Below are 11,736 nucleotides of genomic sequence, written 5' to 3'. Positions count from 1 at the left end.
TTTATTATTACTATAATAATGTTTATAATAATATATAACCTTCAGGTAAAGCCAGTTTTCCACAAGGCAAATTCATCCATGTGATTTGAACATTACCACAGGGAACGCCATTTGCACTATAGTATACCATTTCACTACAAAAACGAATACAGTAGCAGAATTGTACATTTCGAGTTGATGAATATTAAAGGTGTATTATCCCCCAAAACATGAAAATGAAGATTAATAACAAAAAAAGCTTTGAATAGGTCATTTCGAAGTTTTAATAAAGTTAATCACTTCCATAGAAAAAAAAAACTTAAAATATAAAATTTTCGGTTATAAAAAGACAATTCAACTGTCTTCAATTCAATCAAAAACCCATTGAATTCCAGTCAATTTTACTATTTTTTGCTTTAAATTACATTTTTTAGGTAAATAATTGTTTCCGACCCACTTTTTTGTCAAAGTGAATAACTATTATGTGACATAGCATATTTACCAAAAACATTTTAAGCAAAATATTTTTTTTTAGGAGACAATATATCTTTAAAGTCTGAAGTAACTATGATGCTTTATAAAATACAAAAATGTATTGTTTGTCCTTAACAAAATTGAAAAGAAATAACAGATCAAGACATAGAAAGTTCACAAATTTGAACAATTGTTAAGCATATGCTACAGTACATATATTTATTATAAAGTTTAATAATATCTAATTTTAATATAGTCTACACAAAGTCTTGTTGTGTGTTTGGACCATACTGTAAATTTATGAATTGTATACTTTAAATAATTGAACTTATGTGATGTTTATATAAATGCCAAATCTGAATTAAATATTCTACTTATTTAAAAAAGGAAAAGTACTATTAAACATATATGGCTGTTTTGAAGATGGAAAATGTATTTAAATATCAACGGATTTGACACTAGCCTGTTAATTTACTATGCACCAGTCCCAGAAACCATTAGATAATCATGACAGAGGGCTTCTACAGTCAGAGTAGTGCCTACAATTATAATCACCCTGGGTGATGATACTTCGCATTTTGTTTGTAGACAGGACCAACATTCAATGTCTCATTTGAAGGATGAAATGAAGTGAAGCATCTTGCTTGTAAAAACCACAAGTCTGATTATTTACCTCTGCACTAATCATGTTTTATTGGTTTGAAAAGGTAGTGAAATTGATTCTTCTTAACATACAGATGTCTCTGTGTGATTCAAATATCTGTGATTTAACTGCACCACAGTTTTGGTTACTTGCTGCTTTACAAACATTTTATATCCAACTCCCAAATAAAATAAAATAAAGACAAGAAAATGTGCAATTTGCCAGGTTTTTATTTCTTTGAGTCTCTTTGATTACTTCTATGTTACTTCCCATGACATTTTATTGAACTCTTTATTGAACTTTTTTTTTTTAGAAAGATGATAAAACTGTGGAATTAAATCCCAGTTAATGAAATACATTTCTTATTTTCAAACCAATTAACTCTTAGTCTTTGGTAGTGCTGTGGAAGGGATATTGACCACCAATTCCACTATTTCTTGTATTGTGGATTAGTGCCTAATGTTGTGAAACCTCTAAGCGCTGTACATATTACTCCAGTCATTTTTGGATTAAACGTGTATGGAAACATAACCTTATGAGATAGTAATCAGCGCAAACTTGTGTCTTGACCTTACCAGGTACCCATTTGTACACCTGGGTGGAGAGAGGCAAACGTAAATATGTGTCTTGCCTAAGGATACAAGCAATGCGACGAGCATTGGATTCAAACTCAAGATAAGTAGTCAAATTTTCCATATACACATGCCCGTCCATTTGGACTTGCACCTAAGTTAAATGTGACGGTTAGGAGATACTGGGAAGAGCATGGGGAAACAGTCTAGATGAGTAGAGATAGATTAATAAAGATGCAAGTAGTAGATGCAGATGTAGAGAGAAAAAGCAATACACAAAAAAAAACAAAATCACTATATCATTGTTATAATCATGGTACTGAGTCAGAATCCATAATAATATTCAACACAATTATGTTATATTGACAATATATTATACTTGATTTTCCACAGACAATTGCTTCTCTTTATTATGTTTTAAAAACAGATTGATTTAATAAAATCCATAAAGCAGTCTTCATAGCAGTTAATAATGACGGTACTATACCTCAAAATAAAACATTTAATACATGTTTTTCTTAATAAAAATCTTTAATTTTCTAAAATATGCATGCACATCTGACTACTATTTAACAAAAGAACCTAGTACATGCAAAATATTTGGCAAAATAATACAAATTCTTTAAAACTTTTTTCTTTATGCACACGTTCCAATAAGGAAGCAATATGTTTATAGCACCAATGTAAAAGATAAAACACAAAAATGAATAACAAAGAAAACTCAAAATTCAGAATTATTATTAATTATTTTATCACAGTACAAAATGTAACAAAAAAATCCCCAAAAAAAACAAAACAAATTGGCATCTTTTTAAATTTTAACACACTTTTCAATAAAGAAACATTTTTTTATAGCACCAATGTAAAGAATGAAACACAAAAATGAATTAAAAACAATGCAACTCATAATCAAAATTTAAAAACAATGTTGAGCTACAATTTATTCATCACAGTACAAAATGTAGCAATAAAATAAATAAAAAACCAAACAAATTTGGCATCTTTTTTTAACTTTAACACTCTCTTTTATAGCACCAATGTAAAGGATGAAACAAAAAAATGAATTAAAAAGAATGCAACTCATAATTAAAATTTAAAAACAATGTTGAGCTACAATTCAATCATCACAGTACAAAATGTAGCAATAAAATCCCAACAATATACCAAAATTGGCATCTTTTTAGCACCATTGTTGTATTGTTTTATTTTGGTTAAACAATATTTAACATTACAATCTGGTAGGGTTTGGGTATACTCATTATCGCCACTAAAGGCTAACACATCAACAAAACTTTTAAATCCAAGTTAAACATTTTAAATAAACATTTCTTCATTTGGACAGTATAATGCATAGTTTTCCTATATTAATAGCACACTTTAAACACAATTTAAGAAAAGATCAACTTTAGTGGCAAGATTGAGTAAGTATAGTTAGAATGCAACTGTTAAACCCAAATTACACACTTCAAATCAAGTGTTATGTTATTTACTGTGCAATGTCTTCATTTGAACAATTTTTAACTATTATTAGCACACTTTAAACACTATGAAGAACTGAAAAGAACAACTTTAATTGCAAGATTGAGTGTAGAATGCACATTACACATTTCAAATCAAGTGTTATTTACAACATCTTCATTTGGACAATGCATATTATTAGCTATTATTAGCACATGTTAAACACAATAAGAACTGGAAAAATAAACTTTAATGCCAAGATTGAGTTGAGATAGAAAGCAACTTTTAAACCCAAATTACACATTTCAAATCAAGTGTTATTTACTGTAAAATGTCTTCATTTGGACAATGCATATTTTTACTTTAAAGTATTGGCATATAATTTAAAGTATTGGCAAACTTTAAACACAATCTGGCAGATAGAATGAAAAAAGACAGAAGTAAATAATTTTGTGTTGAGATCAGTTTTTAAAAATAATATACAATTCATCAATTAGACAAGAAGAAATACATTAACATGTTTCTTGTCTCAAAAGTTTGGTGGTAGATTTTGGTCAACTTTAGTCACCAAAATCGTGTCACATCAACTTAACTTAAGTACATTACAAACAGGATTTACTTGCACATTTATATTAACATTATCTTAAGTCATGTTTTATTAAAATAATATAGAAGAGAATGAAAACATCATCATAAGGTTAAATTTGACACCAGGGCAGCTGACAAGTACCATGTATCTATTTGATTAATGTATACAAACTATACTACTTACTCATGTTTTTTGCATATAATTATAACTAATAACTATATATTTATTAAAAAACTTATATTAATTTATATAAAAGTGTATAAAAATGCAACCATAAAAAATATTTATTAATAATAGCACCAAAACCTATAAATATAATTTAAAATTTGCACATTATACTATAGCAAATGTTTTTAAATATCAAGTCTGCATTATAATTTTAAAGTATATTAGGTGAAAAAATGTACAGTTTAAATTACATTTCTCACTAACATCAGATCATCACATCACAATAGAAATGCCCATATGAAATGCTGCCTACATGCTGGGCTAAAACGTCTCTTTTCACTAGGATTTCATGATATATTTGAGATAAAAATGTCGAAAATCGCAGCTATTTGCTCTTGTAGTGAAAATTAATGAAAGGGTAGCATTATTTTTTTTCTCTGCGAGTGACAATGGATTCGCACAAATAAATTCACCTAGTGATAGACAGGCTTAAGATTTCAAGTGAATCAAAAATGTCTTAATAATCTTAACTTTAACCTTATGATTCCATAAATACTACAGCATATAGCCTAGGCTTTTATTATTATTATTATTCTTTTTAATCATTAATTAATTGAGTAAAACATTTCTATTTGTTAACTGTTTTTAATAAATCAAAACTACCCATACATTTTCTGTACATTAACATTTGTGTAACTGAACCAAAATAGTTTAAAAGTAAGACATACAGGAAAAACCAAAATATCAATTGTGAAACTTTTACAGTACTTTGTTTGGTATTATTGTATATAAAAATAGGACATATTCAATTTTAATTTATATTGAAACATTATATACTGAATAAACTATTACAGTATACTGAAACATCTTCTATTCAATAAGGTTGTATCTTCTGACTAGTTTGAACTGTCCAGTAGGGTCAACAACAAAGTATTTTTCCCAGGCCTGAGTGTGTTGTGAAGTGCGTCCCCATGGTTTGAAGTTACCGCTCCAGTGGATCAACTTGGCTGCTTGAATAAATGATTGTGAATAACGGGTACCAGATGTTAGTCCTGCAAAATATGTATAAAATGTTAAAGATGTATTGTCCCCCAAAATCATGAAAAATAAAGATTTGTAAAATCAGACTTTGAATAGGCCATTTTGCAGTTTTAATTAAGTCATCACTTCCATAGGAAAAAGTAGAACAAAAATAATGATTTCACTTATAAAAGACAAAATAAATAGTTAAATTGACTATTTTTTTGCATTAAACTTTACCTTTATTTTAGATAAATAATTATTATGAAAATTATTATGTGATATTAAAATGGCATATTCAACAACAAAAATAATAAAAAAACAATTTTTTTTTCAGAAGGGCAATATATCTATAACATATTATGTACTATGAAATATGCTGTATATTTTTGACCTCCACACAAGTTTCGCCTGCAAACCTTTGTATGTATGTCGCGCAATTATTTTGTTTTGCAATCTAAGCTACATCAATTTTCTTTAAAGAAAAAAATCATTTTAAAAAATAAAACACAAAAACTAGTAACAATACTTACCTAAATGTCTTATATGCCACATTGGGTCAAGTTTTGAATATTTTTTGTACACAACAATCATCAAAGGTGGCGCTGTAGCCCCTCCTGCTCGCTGGTTTCCATAAACATTCTCACTATAAAAAAAACATTACAAATTCAAATTTAAAACAATACAAACTTGTTTAAAGGTTTTTATGGCGGACAATAGTACACCATATATTTCCAAAACGAAATAAAGTAATAGTTGAGAGTGTCTCAACATCACAATATAATAGAAATACCCATATCAATAGGAACAAATATTTTGCAAATTTGTTTATTTCTGAAACAATTTTCATTTTCACCATTTATTTCATTTCAACATTGTTTTCAATTCAACATTATTTCGACCAACATCCATATGTATACAAACAAAAAACAACAAAGTATCATTTGATTGAAGGACCACATAGAGACTCAAATAAATCGGTCACTGAAGCCACTCCTCATAACACATAATAATTACAACAAAATAAAAAAATACAGATTTTTAATTAAAAAATGTGTTTTCCTTTTAGTATTCCAATCAAATGATTGAGGTCAAAGGTTACTTACTGTGCATTTAGCTTGATCCAGTAGTCAATTCTTGCAGTGATACCTTGCTTTTTCCATTCATCAACGTCAACAACAAACACACCAGCATTGAATGAACACTCCAGTGGGTTCATTGTCATTGCCTTTACTTGTGGATGGTTAAAGTTAATATAGCTCCCATAATTTGTCTGTAAAAGAAGATAAACAATTGTTTAAACACATAATTCAAAGACCTTTCTAGTGTCCCTCAACAAATTAACTTGGTTCTGGAATGCACCTTTACACTATCTCAGAATTGTCAAATAAAAATAAATTGCATATTCTTACATCAATTGTTTTTAATGTATATAAATTCCATGATATTCGTGATTTCGACCTCAAATATATTTGGATTACAACAACCAAAGTTCAGTTAAGTTCTTATCTAAAGTGGTTTCCAAGTTTTTTGGTTTTTTTTTTGCTTCTTGTACATAGGCATATTGAAAGGCAAATTAGTATCTTAAAACCACATTTGTAATATAGTACTGTATGTAGAAATTATTACATAGCATGAGATTGCATGGCATTAAGTTTTTGTACTCTCCCAATACCGGACACCTTTGGGCTGGCCATATACATGGTTTTCGAAATGTTAAAAGGGAATTCGTGATCTTATGGGTGTCAGGAAAATTCTGGTATTGGCAGAGTCGACTGTACTATGGAATAATAAGACAAGTCACAATGGCCAACATTAGTGATGTTTCACTAATTCAATTAAAATAAAATTTCTCTTTCTCAATCATACAAGTGAATTATTAATAGGGATGAAATTCTAGGAAGCAAAAGTGTCAATATACAGTATAATTAATAAGGTAGTAAACAATCTATCTATCTTAATTTTTACACTTACTTTGAAAAAGCCATATCGACTGGATGTGGCTGTGCAGTCATCTGACAGAGCCAATGCGTTACCTGCTTCTATCTTTGTGTTGTTTAGCTCTCCAATATTCCCCTGTACTACTGTATCACTGTCAACAAATACTAAGCGACCTTTCACCTCAGGGATGATTTTTGGGAAATAGAACCTGGCATAGTTTAGCTAGAAGAAGATATAGATCCATAACTCGTTATCCAAATTTAAAAGGTTGTCTTCGATACTATGTCTCCAATTGGATTTGAATAAATTAAAAACATTTACTTTTTTGTGTGCCTCCTAAGAGGTTTGGATATATTTAAGGTTTTCCTTATAAATAAATTATATCATGAATTAAATACAATATGATAATATTGTATCAAGTTTAATGTTTTTCTACAATTAGTTATAAGTCTCTACTAAATGGTTTTAGTACAGCAGCGTGTATACATTGTAACAGATGTTACTAAGATAATTATTAATTGTAGACAATACACTGGTACCTGTAGAGAAAATCAAATGGTCTAGTAAAACATGAATTTTGATCTATAATATACTTATTTGCAGCATGGAAAATTTTATAATTTCTAATTCTCAGTAGCATGCAGAGAATCCAATTTAAATCGAGGTTAATTTACATTTTTAATTTCATTATTTTTATATTTGTTTATATTTAATTTTATGTACAGTATTTATGACAAATTTTGTTCCTTAAGTTTTACTGCATAATTGATGTGTACTGTTGGCGATACAAAAGTGAAAATCAATATATTTAAATAGGAGCTATTTTGAAATTCAAGATGGCGACCAAACTAAGGTCAGTTAAAATTGGCCCTCAATTGCAATGAATTCTACTTAGTCCTAAGGATTTAAAATCTGCCAAGAACTAAAATTGAGTGTTAAAATCTCATGGGATTACATTAGACTCCCTACTATTTACTGTTTTTAGTTGGGCTTACAATTGATTACCATTAACTGTTGAAACTTACAGGAGATGTTTCTCGTAGGTCAGACCTAACATCCTTGGGGTGCATCTTTTCTCTCATAGCAGTGTCGTTAAAAGCAATAATGGTATAATCAATATCTTTTAGTATTGAATCTGTTATCCATTTGCTGAAATGTAAGAATATAGATAACTGTATTCATTTTACACAACATTTTCAGTTTTTTCCTTAAAAATGTGCTACAGTATAGTAAACTTTTACATATAACTTCTCATCTGTTTTTGTAACACACCTAAGTAGATTTGTGTCATTTGAGGACATATTAAATTTTAAACTGCACTATAAGATGCTTGACATTCTATAGAGCAATAAACAAATTTTCCTGTGTAAAGAAAAAAACAAATAAGTCATAGTGAAATATAAAAATTTGTTATATTTTCATCTTTTCGCCTATTTAATATTTAACCTTTCATCCTTCGCCTCATGAAATTATTTGAACCATTTCACTTATCATAAACATTCATTATTTGTATAATATTGAACACTCACTTTACATGGTTGATAGAAGATTTATCAAGAACTATGTAGTACTTCACTGGAACTTTTGTATTCATTCGTATACTATTGATAGTGGTAATCAAGCCGCCGATCGTGTGATGATCTGAGCACAGGAGTACATTAACAGGAATTACCGACTTATCTTGCAGTTTTACAGGATGGGTTATTCGAAATCCATCAGGAATTTTCTTCAACTCTAATGATAAATGAAATTGTAACACATTTTTAATGATTTTTACTGACACTAAAATACCAATCTATAATCAAAATTACAATTCAATATTTAACTGAAACCAGTTTATGATGTCTACCTTATAATTAATAAAATTGTCTGAATAAATTTTAAAGTGAAATGAATGAAACCATAGAGATATTAGGCCTATAGTGAACTAGAGGGACTACTGTTATTCAGTACTTTAATAACAATTATTCAAATTTCCCCTTGATTTTAATCAATTAGCATGCAACAGAAGAATACACAGACAATTAGCAACTGGTATTATTTGCTTGATTTCATAATTATCAACAATTTGAAAGGATCACAATGCCCTATATTACACTTTGATTCAATAGAAGATCATTTTATTGGTGAAGATTTTGTTGACTATAATATATTAAATGAAACATACTTAATGACCACTAAAATAATTGTTAGAAATAAATTATTTTTAGGGCTTCTAATGTGTACTAATTGTAATTGCCTTGTCTTGTATTAAGCATTTGCTGTACAACATGGCCTGGATACTAATTTCCTTAAAAAGGAAGTAGGTAAGGTTGAGCAATATTTCTCTTTATATCTTGATCAATATGAATGTACAGTATGGTTAACTTCGCAATTGCAGAAAGTTCTATTCTTGAACATATTCTGATAAAAGATTAATCAATTATAGCCAAGATGAGAAGAAGTTGGGGGTGGGGTTTAAAATAGTATGTTTTACATTAGGTTGAAATTTACCTAGATTTTATATTATTTTATTGTGTTTATTTGGTCCCTCTTTACTTCCACCTATAATAGCATTACAGTACATATGTTTGTCTTCAGACTGTTTTAAAGCAGTAATTTTAATAAGTAGTTAAGCTATTTGACAGTATGAGCACTGCATACTAAATAAGTTTCAGTCACAACAGTCAACACTCCAAATGTGTTATATGTTTCTACATTAATATGTGAGGTCAAAGTTCAACTATAATGGTAGAATGTTTGTATGTTTTGTTTTTCTCACCTTCACTGTTTATGTCCAAATCAGTGTGGATTGGTTCCGATGTATAGTACACCATGATGTAACCCATTCCAATGAATGTGACCAAAGCAATTACTAAGTAAATAAAAAAAATCATATTTTTTAACAAAAAAAAGAGTGGAAAAACAAATTGTTTCAAAAATAATGGCAATTTTGAACGATTTTAAAATTGCACAAGAATTTTCTTGCTCAATTTTAAATTGCACTGCGCAATTTGAAAACATACTAACATGGAATGTAGTACTAGTAGGCACAAAAGAAGAAACCCTGCCATAGTCACTTTCGTTGCCTGGTCCACCTTGGCAATGCTAGCTCACCGTTGAAACTCTGCCATACGGTGTAGTCACTCCCTCCAGTCGCACTACCTCAGCAATGCTAGGTCACTATTTATCCAACTTATCTAAAGGTAAAGGTATTTATATTTGTCCTCAAGCTTAACTGGAAACTGAGGAAATTCGGATTAGGCCCTCCACGGACCCACGGCAGCCAGCAGTGCAGCGCCTACCAGATCAGCACACTGGGAGACGATCCCCTACCCTTTTCGAATAGTGTACCAAGTTCTTTACGTGCGCTGTTAAGTACACGGGACCAACGGCTTTACATCCCATCCGAAGGATGAGGCAATGAGAGTAAAGCATCTTGCCTAAGGATGCAATTAGTATGGTACAGATAACCTCGAGCCCATGCCTATCACATGCTAGTCCGATATTACCATTACACCATTACTCTCCAGTATATACAGCACCCGCCACGATTTCTAGACGGTCTCCCATCAAGTTTTAATAACATTCATAACATTTCATTCTTTTTGGTATATTGTTTAGGCCTCTAGGCCTATATTGCTATATTTGGTTATCAAATACTGCAAATACCTTGCGATGTTTGAAATTATGGTTCAGTTCACTGTTTTCAGTATTTTGGTTCAGATTGTGCAAGGAAGTCTTTGGAAAATTTCATATAAAACCCACACTAGGCTACTAGTAGAGGCCTAGTAGAGTAGTACATCAGACTCAGTACTCAGTAGTGAGGCTAATAGGCCTAGCTAGGCTAGCCTAGTTGTAGCAGTAGGTCTGAGGCTCCGGATAATAATAAGGTCTACCTGAGCCTAGGTAACCCAGGCCATAGCCAATAGAAAGCAACTAGCCAGCAGGCATATGAGCAGGCCTACCCAGCCTAGCATAGGCCGGATCTACACCATCATCATGCCAGGTCATGATGATACACACACAGAATCAATGATATAACAGTACAATTTTGAGCTCTGAATACTAATGTACAGTTCTTGTTCTAAAATTAAACCCTTAATTTAATTTAAAATATAAATTCTTACGAGTCATTGGGTAGAATCGAGCCATAATGATGATTCACAGCTACAAAAGTAGACCCAAAACGTTTCCACGGTGTAAGTATTCTACCAGTCCTGCATGCATTCATCAACTGTTTACGTTGTAACTTTTCAGCTTGTGGGCGCTGACATATTGAATGGAATGTTTCATTAAGTATTTTAGGGTCATATCTTATCAGTGTATTTATGATTTATTTTAAGATATATAGCAATTATTAAAATAGTAGCATTAATAATCCTTAATAATAATAATAAAAGTAATTAATTATTGTTTTTATAAGTTTTAATTATTGTTTTAAATAATAAAATAAAATAAGCATTAATTCATTGACCTAAAATAGTAATGGACTATTCAGCCACGTATAAAATGTCTGTTCGTTGTAATTATATCTCCACTGTGGAAAACACAACGGTTGATGGCGGAAACTCACAGACTAACTGGCTTTTAAAAATCAGATTGTTATTTAAAACAGAAAAAAACCCATTATTAACTAATTATGCATTGTGCAGGTAGTAAAATTTAAGCAGGGTCAGGATCCAATTAGTAAGTTATAAGAAGACTAGACCCTTTTACTGGTGGGTCTACAATAATAACGGTTTTTAAATGAAATAAATAATATAATATTTAGGTATATTTATTCATAAAAAGACATCAAAATACAACGGCAGCCAAAAGGCTGAAAAGTAGTATTTTACAAAATTTGATAAAAATATATAAATACAGTATGTATAAAAGGTAAAACTAGTTTTAAAAAATTAACACATTAA

The 11,736-nt window shown here is 30.0% G+C and overlaps 1 protein-coding gene across 1 annotated transcript; it reads right to left on the bottom strand.

Moving 5' to 3' along the window:
* Positions 1-1,356: 1,356 nt before the first annotated feature.
* Positions 1,357-11,088, bottom strand: LOC144858775 (glycosyltransferase 8 domain-containing protein 1-like). The gene is made up of 8 exons (XM_078714887.1): positions 10,954-11,088; positions 9,606-9,698; positions 8,374-8,578; positions 7,870-7,993; positions 6,878-7,066; positions 6,010-6,176; positions 5,437-5,549; positions 1,357-4,935 (listed from the first exon to the last, which is right to left on the bottom strand). Exons 1-8 carry the CDS (start codon positions 10,976-10,978, stop codon positions 4,754-4,756), a joined length of 1,098 nt encoding a protein of 365 aa, XP_078571013.1. The 5' UTR covers positions 10,979-11,088; the 3' UTR covers positions 1,357-4,753.
* Positions 11,089-11,736: the final 648 nt, after the last annotated feature.

This window comes from Antedon bifida, chromosome 2 (assembly GCF_963402885.1).
Source record: "Antedon bifida chromosome 2, ecAntBifi1.1, whole genome shotgun sequence".
In the NCBI taxonomy this organism is placed as follows: domain Eukaryota; kingdom Metazoa; phylum Echinodermata; class Crinoidea; order Comatulida; family Antedonidae; genus Antedon; species Antedon bifida.
This window is presented reverse-complemented; position numbering and strand designations above follow the sequence as displayed.

Bases quoted from the DNA above. Each gene is read 5' to 3' on its own strand.
- LOC144858775 (XM_078714887.1), bottom strand. From the start codon at position 10,978: ATGGCTCGATTCTACCCAATGACTC. The intron at 8,579-9,605 runs GTGAGAAAAACA...ATTTATCATTAG, and splicing joins TTTGGACATAAACAGTGAAG to AGTTGAAGAAAATTCCTGAT. The intron at 7,067-7,869 runs GTAAGTTTCAAC...ATCTTCTTCTAG, and splicing joins ACCTACGAGAAACATCTCCT to CTAAACTATGCCAGGTTCTA.